Source organism: Aplidium turbinatum, chromosome 15, assembly GCF_918807975.1.
Source record: "Aplidium turbinatum chromosome 15, kaAplTurb1.1, whole genome shotgun sequence".
NCBI lineage: Eukaryota > Metazoa > Chordata > Ascidiacea > Aplousobranchia > Polyclinidae > Aplidium > Aplidium turbinatum.
Window position 1 is genome coordinate 14,555,790 of NC_137486.1, and position 14,772 is coordinate 14,570,561.

A 14,772-nucleotide genomic window follows, 5' to 3' on the forward strand; every position below is an offset into this window, starting at 1 on the left:
GCCCGACGCGACAATTTCAGCACTTGCCTCACCCTACAGCCGCAACTGACTTCAAGGATACCGGTACTTGCTTGGGAATCGAATTGAATTTTTTCCATTAGACATGACAAAAATTACTGCATTTTCTGAGTAAATTGCGGGCCCCCTAATTTGCGGGCCCTGTGCGATCGCACGGTTCGCACACCCCAAAGACCGGCACTGTATACAGTATACATCGCATTAGACTTGTACCTACTGTATTTGTTTGTTTGTCAGAACAGACCCCCAATCTTTCTAGCTCGCTTCGCTCGTCGCCCCTTCCTACCTTTCTTAGTAAATGTCCCCACCAATTTTACAGAGCGATCGGCGCCCATGCGCTAGTTCGACTCTCGGGTTGCGCGTTTGAGCAACGCATTTCAAGGACAACTTTCTATTTAACTGCACCTACAGTAGGTCTAGTTGGTTGGTTTTGAATGTTTATCATCGGACTGACAAAGCCTTGATTGGTTATTCCTGGTAGTTTCGCATACTTGTAGAGGCTCTTGACGCAGGGCCGGTTACCGAGATTGGCAGAGTGAAGTTTTCCGATTGTTGAAGTGTTGTTGGTGGGGAATTATTTCATTCACTAGGTGCCGTTGAATGGAAAGCAGTCCTTAACGTGCGTTGCTCAAGCGCACACCCCGAGAGTCGAACTTGCGCTGCGTGATCTTGAGCCGGGTAGAATAATTCAAAGCCGACACTTCAGCACCAGAAATTTTACCCTGTTAATCCTTGGAAACCGGTTTGCGGCAGTGGTTCATGGTCTCCACTAGAAGCTTATGCGAAACTGCTAGGATTAAGCTTTTTCAGTAGTCTACAAGGATGAAGACTCCCACAATCAAATAGATTTGCGTGAGGTTCGAGCGGCTCGCCCCAAAAAGATTTAGACAAATTTTAACTTGTTTTGTAGGTTATTCTTTGGATTCAAATTGTTTTTAAAACTGTTTTGTTTGGAGGCACCCACCCTTCATTAGTAGGCTACCTGCTTCAAACCATGCTTACATAATTGCACTGCCTACAGTAGACCACAACGTAAAGCAACCTCCTGCATTGTACACTTGTTGCGTAGGATGTTTTAAACCAATGGAGAACTTTGTAATTTTAATCAGAAAAAAAAACGACTTTTCCTTCAAGCAGCAGGTAGTGATGCCAAGATTGGCCTCCAGCTGTTGCATAAACTTGATTTTCTTCATTATCCTCTGGAGACATTAGGTGTTACGCATTCATTTTCAGCACTTCCTTTTATTGGGTGCAAACCAGCGTTTGTCCTTGCTAGTAGATCCGGGCTGCTCGGCCCATTTTGTGTCCAAGAAAAATCAAAAAGGGTTACAATGTGCATGGAATACTTCCACGAAGGAATGAAAGACAACTTCAAGATGAAAAAATACATCCTCCATCCCATGACCTGCACCGAGCTCTCGGTTGTTGGGGTTGGTACCAGAAGTTAGAAATAATGAGTCGTTTCTTTTATAAATACATTTGTCAACTTGTATTGATTGTTTTACATGAACACAGCTCGACAAAACAACGTTGTAAATTTAATGACAAGTCAAATTCATGTAAAATTGCTGCTATTAAAGAATATTAGCTCCATTCTTGCGTGAACAGTTAAAACAAAAAACGAATTTGAATTTTGAGGAATTGCAAAAGCTTCCTAATTATTTTCCGCGTTCCCCAACAAATCCTGATCTCATTGCAGCACATAAGTTTACGAAAATGAATTTCAGTACATTTTTTAAAACATGTAAAACATCAACTTGAATAAAGAAAAAAACAAAGAATTCCACGAAAAACAATTTTGCAAAACACAAAATATCAACGAACAGGCATTCCCGAATAGGGAATTGGACAACAACATTTAAAGCAATCATTTTGAGAGAAGTTCAAATGTGCTCAGCTAACGCACTATTCAGCTTTTGTGTCAAAGTAAAAGCGCAAATTTTTGGTCAGCTGGGGTTAACATGCGCATCTTAAAACGACAGAGTTTCTGTGGAACAACAAAGGGCAGTCTGAATCTTGCGGAAAAGATACCGCTGTTCTCCGGCAGCTTTGCATTACGAAGGGTTAGCACAATGTTTCCCTTGTGACTACACCTTTGTGGTTGCACTAGGCCAGCGATGCAAGATGACAAGGCTTTTACAAAAAGTCATTTAGCAGCAAAGTTGTCAAAATCTTTAGAGAATTTGTACTTAAAAAACATCAAAATGCTAATTGTAAATAATCTAAAGTTCAATAAAGTTGAAAGCAAATGGAAAAAGACATTTAGAATGCCAACTTAACTTAGCCAAAGACAGTTAAGTTAGGCTTTAAAATTGATATGCAAATTAATAAGTACAAGTAAATATATTAAGGTCAAGCTTCTTCGTGGGCTCCGCTATCATCGTCACTATAATCTTCGTTTTCGTAATCATCATCCTCGGAATCGTAGTCGTCCAACGACAAATCACCATCGCAAAACATGTCATTGGAAGCGTTCGAGTCTTTGCTTGGCAATCGAGTTTTTATGCAGTACTCCGAGACGGTGGTGGGAACTACAATGCCATCTTTCTCAGCATCTTTTTTCGTATCATCGACTTGTTTTCTTTAACAAAATTAGTGTGTGGAAGTTAAAAAAAGGCATCGCGAAGTGAAAATATTCGAGTTTTGTAGATAAAATCTCAGACTACACACCGTTGAAGTATGGTTTACTCTTTCAAAAGTGCTGCTGTTATCCCACACAACTTGTAGCAAAATAAGCTTACAATAAAGTCGTGCTGCGTCCATCCGTCAAGTTTTCCAAACTGTTTAAAAGTGTTCAAAAATCACCTTGTTTTGGTATAATCATCTCGCTATTTAACAACGATGAAGGTTGCCTACTTCAAACGCAACTCGTTAACATTTTGCATTTAAGATTTCACAATGAAAAGTTTATGCAGGTTTGGAAGTTGCATGAGTTTTTTTTTATATGCAATAGTTCCAAGATATATAAAAGTTGAAATTTTGATCTCGCACAAAATAAATATTGTGCGAAACTGGAAATAAAGTTTGCAATAGACAATCATTACTTGATAATCTCTTCATATTCTTTGTCAGCTCCTTTGGATTCTTTCCACCGACGATACATCACCGAGGCATCCACATTGGCGGGGGAAAAAGTATTTGGTTCGTTTAGAAGCGAAATTACACTCAGTAATACTGTTCTAAAAAAGATTATAACCGTTTGAGCAACTAAGTAAGGTGATGTAACAGAAACAATAATAATTTTTAATTTAATTGGGAGGTCAAATAATCCGATCTTGATGTTTCAAATCGTAAACATACATGTACTGAAGCAACTTATGTGACTATATGCATGAAAAGTGGTGTTACTGCATTGCAATGGCTTATGCAACGTTTTTTAAATACCTTTTCGAAAAAACAGTGTTACTGTTAGCCAAATTGTGCTTTTCAAAAGACCACGATTTGGCATAGCATTGGTAATGAAATGACATACCAAGTCAAGATAACGAAATAGCACACCTGCCTGACATCAGGCGAGTTGGATGCTGAATGTTTTTAAGGGTGAAAGTTCATTAACTGCCTTTATTGAATATTATGCAAAGTTCTTGCTAGTTAAACAGCATTTTCCTGCAATTCGTTTTGGACCAATTCTGTATGCACCTCAACTTCAAGAAAAGCAAGATCAATGAACTTCAAAAACAAACCAGTTCCAGCATCCGGGGATTTTAAACCTATCCGGCAGTAACTTCAATTTGCTGGCTTTTATAAACAACTATCCAATGCACCTCTATACTTCACTAACCGCACGGTCTGAGCTGGATTCCACCTCTCTGAGGGCAATTCGCCACTTTGTGGATCATTACCAGGAGTGTGAAGAATCGAAATGCAAACCTCACCATTCTGAAGAACAAAAAATAAAATAAATTTGTTTTGTATCGCATGAAAGGAAACACTGATATAATGATACCGGCATGTCACATTGTCCACAAGTTTAGAAGTGGATTCTATTCAGTTTAAAAAGATGTGTGCACTAAGTAGAAATAATATCTTATCTTTTACTATTAATGAAAAAAACATCTTTCCACTTTTACATGATGAAGAACATTGAGACTTCATAACAAAGCTTTGCATGTTTTTAGATGTACCAGTACTGTCTTACAAACTTAGTATTATTTGCATCATGGACAAAGTCCCTTCATCTTCCATGTTTTTAAAACCTGTTTCATGCCAGAAAACTCTGTACAAGTAAACAACCACGGTATGATATACAAAAGATAATTATTTAGGTATCATTCTCTCAGTTAAAAAGATCACTGCTGTTGTAAGAAGGTTTTTTGAATGTTCAACACTGTTTAGTGTTAATGGAAAAAAATACCGAAAAAAAAACACAAAACAACATATTTACCTCATAGATATTGCTATGAAACATTTTCGTAAGGAATCGGAAACTTGGAGGAGAGTATGGGTATTCATGAGAAAATTTTATTATTGCCTGAAAAACAATAAGAAGTGTTGTCATTTGTAATGCAGTGGTTAGCTTTGTCAATCCAGTTATAATCTTTCACAAAACCAACGGCAATACATAGTAAGTTGCAAGAGTAATTGCAGAAGTGAAAGTAGGCTGTAAAAGGGATAAAAAAGACATCACAATTATAAGTACAATCAATAATAAAACATTTACAAATGTAACTATGATTATGACGACACAAAAAAAAAACGGTAGGTAGGTATCACCCAGGATAGCCCCGTGGCAGCTTCAGTGTGTGTTCCCAGTCCCTAGTAGTTTACTCAGCTTGTCAGTGAATAATTTGAATATAATATCTCTCAGTTTTGATGGATTTGTGTTTAGTGTTGGTTGGTTTGAATCTTTATTCTCGGACTGACAAAGCCTTGATGGGTTATTGTTACAAACACATCGTCGGTTCGGGCCGGTTGTAATGCTTTCTCTCTGATTTTAATGTTAAGTAGATATTGCGTAAATATTCGTCCTGACAACGTCATGTTTAGGTTTACATTTGTCGCCAGAGTGGCGGCGCCGCGGCGTTGAATCATGTGGAGTCATAGGACAGCGACTTTCTTTCTCTCTCGCTATGATGTCTGTGTTTTGATGTCCAACGTAACTTCTATGTATTTAGTATGATATGGGCCACTGCTTCCTAAGCGCACAATTGTCCAGTCGAAAGCGCTTTCCATCCTTCGTCCAATTTATTTGACCAGTTTAGTAGCTTGATGTGAGCATAGCATGTATTCGTACTTTTAGTGCAGCTTCATTTATGGCATGAATATAAACAGTAATAGATTTGTACTATCTTTCAGATTTAAGCTCGTTGTAGGTGTTTGCCACAACTATTCGAAATCTCTTTATATTTCTTTTTAATCATAATTTGATACGTTGTTTGTCTCGAATTTGTCTATTGGAAGTGCATTGTCTATTTGAGTGGAGACGTTGGATATTTTAATAGAAATCACTTGAGAGCATTTCGCTTGGCACCTGCAGACGATAAGATTAGCGACCCAATTGCCTAAGAAAGCCGCATCGTCTTATCTTAGCTGTTCGGGTTTGGCGAGAGATTTCAATAGGTGAAATCGCTTGCTACGTAGAACACAGGGTTCTACATTATTTCGAATAGAGGTTGAATTGTTTTCAACAGTCTATCACATTATTTCAACAACGTGAGTGCAGGACTCAAGTTCGTTCACATTCTATTTGAATAAGACGTCGTGATATTCCTTTAAAATTTATGATGCCCAGAACATCATCGAGCTCGTCCAATGCAAGCAGCAGCAGAAGAGCCGCCAAAGAGGTCGAACTTCTCCAGAAGAAAAAGGCTCTAGAACTGCTCATGCAAAGAAAGAAAGCGTTGCGAGCAATAGAAGAAGAAGAACAAAGGCTTGCCGCCAAGAAAGAAGCCTTAGAGTATGAGATTGAGACAAGCAAGATCGAAGAGGAACTGAAGTCTCTGAGATCAAATTCCCCCATTAATGTTGAAGAACAACCTGATGACCCAGTTTTTGAGGATGTTTTCCATTCAGACTCAACTCAGTCTGTTTCTTATGGAAACTCGGAACTGGAAAAACGTCCACAACCTCAGCCAACTCCTTCCATCCGCCTTGCTGAGTTGAAGGATAATGGTAGTGCACTCAACCTGTCGATGCCTATCAGCCCGGCTGAGTGCGAAGTATCTACTAGACCACCCCCGGGGTTTTCGCATCCTTCTCAGTTTTCGCTAGATTGCGAGCAACTTCTGGCTAAAGGTTTCATACCTCCAACGTTGGAAAAGTCAAGTCAGAATGCTCCAGTTGCTCAGGTGTTACAATACAGTCCGTGTGAGATCACGGGGCCGGCGACAGAGTATCAACCTCGCGGGCAGAACACGGACAATTGTTTGATGCAAGCCATGCATCTCGTGGCAACTACCATTCGCGATGGTTTTGATGCACCCAAGAGAACCATGCCATCGTTTCATAGAGATGAAGTGGATATGCTGATCGGGGCCGGTGCGCAAGAAGTGCATGATATTCACAAAATCCGAAAAAAAGGAGTAGATCAGCCAAGAGCAGTGAAGACTGGACTTGGCTGGGCTCTGGTTGGTCGCGAGTCGCTTCCTGGTGGACAGAATCGTGACACAGGTTGTTTTGTAAATTTTGTAACGTCTCAACCGGAGAATCTACATGTCCAAAAGCAAAGAATGTTTGAAAAAGAATTTGTAGAAGATCAGTATAGTGACATCACAACTCACTCTGCAGAAGACAAACAAGCACTGAGCATCATGCAGGATACCATTAAAAGGGAAGAGAGACACTTTTCTATAGGCTTACCATGGAAAACCGATGTTAAGCTGCCATACAACCGTTCTATGGCGGAGAAAAGGTTGGTTGGACTAAAGGAAAAATTGCTGGCTGACCAATTCTGGAAGAGGTGGTTGAAGGAATATCTCTCTTTGCTGCAAAGGCGGCGAAAATGGCTTCAACCAGTCAGAAATATGTCGGTAGGAGACTTGGTTCTTGTGGTCGACAACACTTGTAGACGTGGCCTTTGGCCCAAAGGCATTATTGAAGAGGTACTTCCTGACAAGGACGGTTTCGTTCGACGAGCCCGTGTGCGCACGGCAGATTCGACTTTACAGCGGGACATTCGCAGATTGTGTCTTTCCGAAGGCGCGTAAAGTGTTAACTCCAAACTGCAATCGTGACACCACGTTACATCATAATTATGTGAACTTTCCTGGCAACTCTTGAGGTCAAAGTTGCAATTTACTTGTGTATGTGCGTATTTGTACAAACTGTGTATGTTTGTGTTTGTTATTAGAAAATGAGAATTCTCATCATCATTTTGGGGCCGGTATGTTACAAACACATCGTCGGTTCGGGCCGGTTGTAATGCTTTCTCTCTGATTTTAATGTTAAGTAGATATTGCGTAAATATTCGTCCTGACAACGTCATGTTTAGGTTTACATTTGTCGCCAGAGTGGCGGCGCCGCGGCGTTGAATCATGTGGAGTCATAGGACAGCAACTTTCTTTCTCTCTCGCTATGATGTCTGTGTTTTGATGTCCAACGTAACTTCTATGTATTTAGTATGATATGGGCCACTGCTTCCTAAGCGCACAATTGTCCAGTCGAAAGCGCTTTCCATCCTTCGTCCAATTTATTTGACCAGTTTAGTAGCTTGATGTGAGCATAGCATGTATTCGTACTTTTAGTGCAGCTTCATTTATGGCATGAATATAAACAGTAATAGATTTGTACTATCTTTCAGATTTAAGCTCGTTGTAGGTGTTTGCCACAACTATTCGAAATCTCTTTATATTTCTTTTTAATCATAATTTGATACGTTGTTTGTCTCGAATTTGTCTATTGGAAGTGCATTGTCTATTTGAGTGGAGACGTTGGATATTTTAATAGAAATCACTTGAGAGCATTTCGCTTGGCACCTGCAGACGAGAAGATTAGCGACCCAATTGCCTAAGAAAGCCGCATCGTCTTATCTTAGCTGTTCGGGTTTGGCGAGAGATTTCAATAGGTGAAATCGCTTGCTACGTAGAACACAGGGTTCTACAGTTATTCCTGGTAGTTTCACATATTTGTAGAGGTTTTTGAAGCAGATTGTTTGGTATTATTGACTAGATTAACTTTCATTAGATGTATTATAGTTGATTATTTTTATGACAAAACATGTGAATTTTTTTAAATAAAAACAGTATTTAACTCACTCTAAAGTAACCACCCGCATAAAGAGTATCTGGTGGTCCAAAAACACCAACTTTCCATTGAAAAATATCACTATCATCAACAAGCCCAATATTGAACCCTTCAACTGGATGACGCTGCAACTCTGCAAATTCTTTTTGCAAAATTTTACTACTACTACTACTGGTCATAGTTCTTTCCATACCTTTAGTAAATAAAATAAAACAACATATTACAGTATTGACATATATTTTGTCACGTAAACAGTACTAATATTTGTTAAAGGCTAACCTGACTCACGCAATATTACATTCTTACTGAAAGGTTCTTACTGCAATAAAACAAATAAAAATGTAGGTATATCTGTCAAAATTAGAATATTCTAAAAATCTTATAAAAGTGTTTATTATACATATTGTAAATCTTAGTTTTTAGGTAGGAAATTATTGTTAATTATAAAAAATTGATGGATTAGTTCATCATGAAACTTAAAAGTCTTCAAATCTTTAATCACACAACAACTTATTTAAACGTTACCATTTTCAATTGCACTGTATCGCACACAATAATTATGTTGTTACAAGAGTCAAATCATCATTAGTAGTTCATTTTATCTTTTCCGAACCAAGATTGTGTTTTCTATGCTTTTTCAGAAATTCTCGAGATTAGGTTTTGCTTGGAAAAAAGGGAATACCGGTAATGCTATGTTTGCAACACAAAACTGCATATAATCTTACCGGTAAATTATTTGTTAAACACATCATGAAAGCATTTTATTAATGTATTATATATAATATATTTTTTGACTTTTTGGTTTGTTATCTTTTACTTTTGTTGAAGTTTATGTGTATACTATAAAAGATAAATGTATCCACTTGAGTGACTCAAAAAAAAAACAAAAAAACTCACAGGTTACAATTAACCATGGCGTCTGCTTAAACAAAAAAGGGCTTCTATGATGAATTGATGATCTAAGAGTTTGCCAGCTGGACACTCCTATTCAAAATTAATAAAACTGCTACATTCAACTCCGAAATAAATAAGCAAAACAGCAACAACTTTAGTGGATGAAAAATGGTAAAATATCTTTTCTTTTTCTTCTTCATTTGAACCTTATTCGACAATCTAAAGGTCGAGGGGCTCTGTCTTTTACCACCCTTGAGCGAATCTGACTCACCAAATCGGACTCACCAAAACGGGCCATTCCGACATTGTATGTACTAAGGAATGCTCAATATAGTGTAGATAGCCAATACAAACTTGATTCTTCTACAATTCTAACTTGTTTTGCCAAATGTCTTTTAGTTTCATTTTGTTTTTGAGGGACCATACACTCCTTTTGATTAACTACTACAAACAATGTGTTAAATATGCTTTGACAATAGACTGAAAAAGTTTTATAAGCCAAAGAGCAAGTATTATAATACAATTGGTGTCAACTTCATGGAATATAAATGCATATCAATGAAATAAGTTATTTATGCATATGAGTATGGTAGGCTTTAAGCTGCCGTTATCTAAGACGTAACCTTACATAATGCTGTGACTTAGCTTAAAACCTACTGAACCCAGGCATACAGAATTACACATCAATCAATAGTTGTCTAAGAGCAGAGACTATAGTCACCATCCATAACCAACTAACCGTAGCCCCTGAAGGGAAAGGTTACATTCCCCAAGCATGACAGGTGACAGCATGCGCTCAAAACGTATTGTTTTGTTGAAAATAAGCATGAGCAAATCTTAATACAAACACAGTTAAAAAAATAAACTTTATCACATCACATATAAAGCATAAAAAACAATCTTCCTTCAGAAAATATAGAATACAATACCAGAACAAGATTTTCATTTGTGCTCATCATGATAACATATTATAATGTCAGATTTTAAATGTGGCACAAAACACAGGTGGAAGAAAGAAAACAACACCCAACATCAAATCTGAATCAAGTTTGCCAAAAAGACTACTTCCGAGCAATGCCGACTTTAGCTCAGGGTTATATAATGTTTTTTTATAATGTAGAAAAGTATGTTGAGAAGGAGTGAGCGTCAGCACTACCTGACTACTCACTATAGAACAGCAAACATTGCACTTCTCTACTACAGCACTGGAAGGAAAAGTCTCTTCACTACACTTACAGAACTAGAAGGAATGAGGGTGTCGCAATCATTGCTTCACAATGTAGATTTCAACGACCTGTTTTAGCCTGATGCTGCGAGTTCGCTGTGGTTACCACAAGTAAAATTTCAAGTAGTTTGTGAAGTAAGCGACAATCATGCTGCTAAAAGCAAAACTCAATCTTGAAATTGCTTGTAATGGTTGATTGAATCTTTATCCACGGACTGGGAAAGCTTCTTTGAAAGCTTAATACTGGCAGTTTCACATAACCTAGTTGAAGACATGTGAAGACTTTGAACCACTGACCCAGACCCGGTTACCAAGATTGACAGGGTGAAATTTCCAATTGTTAAAGTGTTTTGCCAGAGAATCATTCTATTGATTAGATGCCGCTGAATGGAGAGCAGTCCTTAACAAGAGAGCAGTTGCTCAAGTGCACATCCCCAGAATCAAACCAGCACCGCTTGATCTTGAAGCTTCTTTGTTCACGAAGTCACGCGCTAACCAACGTGTGCAACCTATTCCATCCCCTGAACACTTCTTCTCCCGATTTCATCCCCTAAAAAGACTGAGAAAAAAACACAACAGAGCCGAAGTCGCTGACTGGAGTAGCCGCAAACTTTTTAAAAATTTTCTTTTGAAAAGATCAAGAAAAAAAAAATACAACAAAGCTGCAGTGGGTCCCACGAATTACCCATAAGCCCCATAAGTACCCATAAGCATCATAAGTCGCGTCGAATTACCCATAAGCCCCATAAGTCGCGTCGAATTACCCATAAGCCCCATAAGTCGCGTCGAATTACCCATAAGCCCCATAAGTCGCGTCGAATTACCCATAAGCACCATAAGTCGCGTCGAATTACCCATAAGCCCCATAAGTCGCGTCGAATTACCCATAAGCCCCATAAGTCGCGTCGAATTACCCATAAGCCCCATAAGTCGCGTCGAATTACCCATAGGCACCATAAGTAGCATTGAATTACCTAGAAGTAACGTCGAATTACCCATAAGCCTGTATAGTGTAGAGTGTAGTCTATAGCCGTCTAGAAGCCTAGTAGTCGGCTGCATAGCCGAGTGGTGAGGAGCATTGGCTGGGCGTTCCAAAATATAGTTCGACACCGCTCAAGAGCAGGACACTTGAAGGCATGCCTAAAGGTGGACACGAAGATTGGCTTCGTTGCCTTCCCGTCCGCTTATGTGTAATCTGCAGTTTGCTGCAGCAGATGGAGTGTTTTGTCCGATAAAACACCTTAACATTGGACAATTTTCCCTATGAACCAGGTGACTGCAGCATAGCAATCGTTCTCGCACTCAGCCAGAGACTTAATTCTTGCTTTAAACTTGATAATTAAAGAAAAAAAAAAGAATAATGGCAAGGGTGGGAATCAAACCCGTGTCACCAAATTCAATAGCCCTTTGACTAAAGCGCTAAACCACTCTGCCACGCAAGCGCTCGTGAAATCTTCGCTTAATTTGGTTTATATGGGTAATGTTTCGAGAACGCTCACAATATTATCAGTTTGGTTTGTTTTTATTTCTGACCATCACAACGAAAACACAATATACGACAAACTTAGCAGAGGTCTATAAAAGGTAGAATAGACAAAACGTGGACGTTATAACGTGCATGATACCAAAGCAGGACAATCAGTTTAAAATGACACGGTCGCAAGTCGCAACAGCGACCTGCAGGTTACATATACGCTGACATGAAGGCGTAAGTATTAAGTAATTCCACGTTGCTTATGGGTAATTCGACGCGACTTATGGGTAATTCGACGCGAGTCGAATTACCCATAAGCCCCATAAGTGGCGTCGAATTACCCATAAGCTCCATAAGTCGCGTCGAATTACCCAAATGTCCCATAAGTCGCGTTGAATTACCCATAAGCAACGTGGAATTACTTACGCCTCATGTCAGCGTATATGTAATCTGCAGGTTGCTGTTGCGACCGTGTCATGTTAAACTGATTGTCCTGCTTTGGTATCGTGCACGTAATAACGTCCGCGTTTTGTCGCTTCTACCTTTTATAGATCTGTGCTAAGTTTGTCGTATATTGTTTTTTCGTTGTGATGGTCAGAAATAAAAACAAACCAAACTGATAATATTGTGAGCGTTCTCGAAACATTACCCATATAAACCAAATTAAGCGAAGATTTCACGAGCGCTTGCGTGGCAGAGTGGTTTAGCGATTTAGCCAAAGGGCTATTGAATTTGGTGACACGGGTTTGATTCCCACCCTTGCCATTATTCTTTTTTTCTTTAATTATCAAGTTTAAAGCAAGAATGAAGTCTCTGGCTGAGTGCGAGAACGATTGCTATGCTGCAGTCACCTGGTTCATAGGGAAAATTGTCCAATGTTAAGGTGTTTTATCGGACAGAACACTCCATCTGCTGCAGCAAACTGCAGATTACACATAAGCGGACGGGAAGGCAACGAAGCCAATCTTTGTGTCCACCTTTAGGCATGCCTTCAAGTGTCCTGCTCTTGAGCGGTGTCGAACCAGAGGTCGAACTATATTTTGGAACGCCCAGCCAGTGCTCCTCACCACTCGGCTATGCAGCCGACTACTAGTCTTCTAGACGGCTATAGACTACACTCTACAAGCTTATGGGTAATTTGACGTTACTTCTAGGTAATTCAATGCTACTTATGGGGCTTATGGGTAATCCGACGCGACTTATGGGGCTTGTGGGTAATTCGACGCGACTTATGGAGCTTATGGGTAATTCGACGCGACTTATGGGGCTTATGGGTAATTCGACGCGACTTATGGGGCTTATGGGTAATTCGACGCGACTTATGGGGCTTATGGGTAATTCGACGCGACTTATGGGGCTTATGGGTAATTCGACGCGACTTATGGGGCTTATGGGTAATTCGACGCGACTTATGGGGCTTATGGGTAATTTGACGCGACTTATGGGTACTTATGGGTAATTCGACGCGACTTATGGGGCTTATGGGTACTTATGGGTAATTCGTGGGACCGGCTGCAGTTGCTGATCGGAGTTGCCGTAAACATTTCAAAATTTTACTTTAAAAAGATTGAGAGAAAAAATACAGAAGCGCCGAAGTTGCTGATCGGAGTTGCCGTTGCCAGGGTGGAGTTGTCAAAACAGTTGAGCACGCGAAGTATCTTGAAATAATAGTTCATAAACCAAACCTCACTTTTGGGTTAGGGTTATCGAATTAAGATTAGGGATAGAGTTAGGATTAGAAAGTTAGGGTTAATTAGGTCTAAAAGTTAGGGTTTGGGTTAGTCACACTTATTTTGTGTCAATCATTAATTCAAGAGAAAAATTTAAAATGTTTACAGAAATTGCGATCAGCGACATCGGCTTTGTTCTATTTTTTTTTTTTCAATCTTTTTAGGGGATGAAATTGGGAGATGAAGTATTCAAGGGATGGAATAGATTGAATCCCTAACCAACTGAGCCATTAGCGTAGCCAGGAATTTTGAAGGGGGGATTGACGGCGGACGGACGAAGCCCGACGGCGTGTTTGCCTAAGACGACACCCAGCGGCAGGGGGTCTACCTCAGAAAATTTTGAAAAATTACTTTGGATTTGGTGCATTCTGAGAGCATTTTCAACAAAAATGTGGGTATGAATATTCCTGTAAAATGGTGCTGTCCGGTGGCATAGCAAAAGGTTAAGATCATGTTTTCTTCGGCATTGTTCGGAAATAAAGCTAAGTCTCTAAGTTTTCTTGTTGCTGATTCCTGGCTGAGATGTTTGGTATTGGCAAAATTCGCTCTTTTAATGCAGTTTCGTTTAAAATTAGACAAGCTTTGTTTTAGACTGAAAGCATCATTCTCAAGCATAAAAAAACTGAAAGCATCATTCTCAATATCGTGAAGTGACATGCGTGCCAAAGGGGGGTGGATTGTAACCCCCATGGCTACGCCACTGAACTGAGCTATCGAGGCGCACTAATGAAGAGCATTTTAAATCAGCACTAGAAAAGCTCAATTTGCTTCTGTCTGAAACAATGGCTCCACAATTGCCTTTTCTTTCGGTACTGACAATTCATGCCATGGCACCAACACACCACAAAATTCATCCTCCATAGTTGTGAGTGGTGTCACTCTTGTTGATATTAACATGACTTGATGTTTCCCGTAATAGTTGAATGATTTCTACAGTATGTACTTTGATTTTTTTCACACATTGTTAAAAAAGTAGCGCTACCACTGCAGCTGCTACTCCAACAAAAATGTAGGGTCGCTACTGCCAGCAAACTAGTAGCTCGCTACCGGTAAAAAAGTGGCCCACCTCTGTGTATGGTTCATGTCAATCAATCAATCACTGGTTTATTTTTTTCTCAAATTATCACGACAAATACACTGGTACATTACATAGATGTGAGAGAGGAAGGAAGCGAAAAACCTTATGAGGTCACCGAGTCAGCTTCCACCCCGGTGCAGGCCCGGATTTAGGGGGGGGCAGAGGGGGCAGT

General features: G+C 39.5%; 1 protein-coding gene across 1 annotated transcript; it reads right to left on the reverse strand.

Annotated features, from left to right (window-relative positions):
- Nucleotides 1–1,543: 1,543 nt before the first annotated feature.
- Nucleotides 1,544–8,414, reverse strand: LOC145784141 (ubiquitin-conjugating enzyme E2 R2-like). The gene is made up of 5 exons (XM_082595898.1): nt 8,211–8,414; nt 4,403–4,489; nt 3,800–3,897; nt 3,063–3,197; nt 1,544–2,599 (listed from the first exon to the last, which is right to left on the reverse strand). The coding sequence occupies exons 1-5, from the start codon at nt 8,388–8,390 to the stop codon at nt 2,371–2,373; spliced, it is 729 nt and encodes a 242-aa protein (XP_082452024.1). The 5' UTR covers nt 8,391–8,414; the 3' UTR covers nt 1,544–2,370.
- Nucleotides 8,415–14,772: the final 6,358 nt, after the last annotated feature.

Excerpts from the sequence above, each read along its gene's own strand:
- LOC145784141 (XM_082595898.1), bottom strand. The coding sequence starts at position 8,390 with ATGGAAAGAACTATGACCAGTAGTAGTAGTAGTAAAATTTTGCAAAAA. Across the intron at positions 4,490-8,210 it reads ATGCGGGTGGTTACTTTAGA|GCAATAATAAAATTTTCTCA; the intron begins GTGAGTTAAATA and ends ATTGTTTTTCAG. Across the intron at positions 3,198-3,799 it reads AATCCAGCTCAGACCGTGCG|AACAGTATTACTGAGTGTAA; the intron begins GTTAGTGAAGTA and ends AATCTTTTTTAG.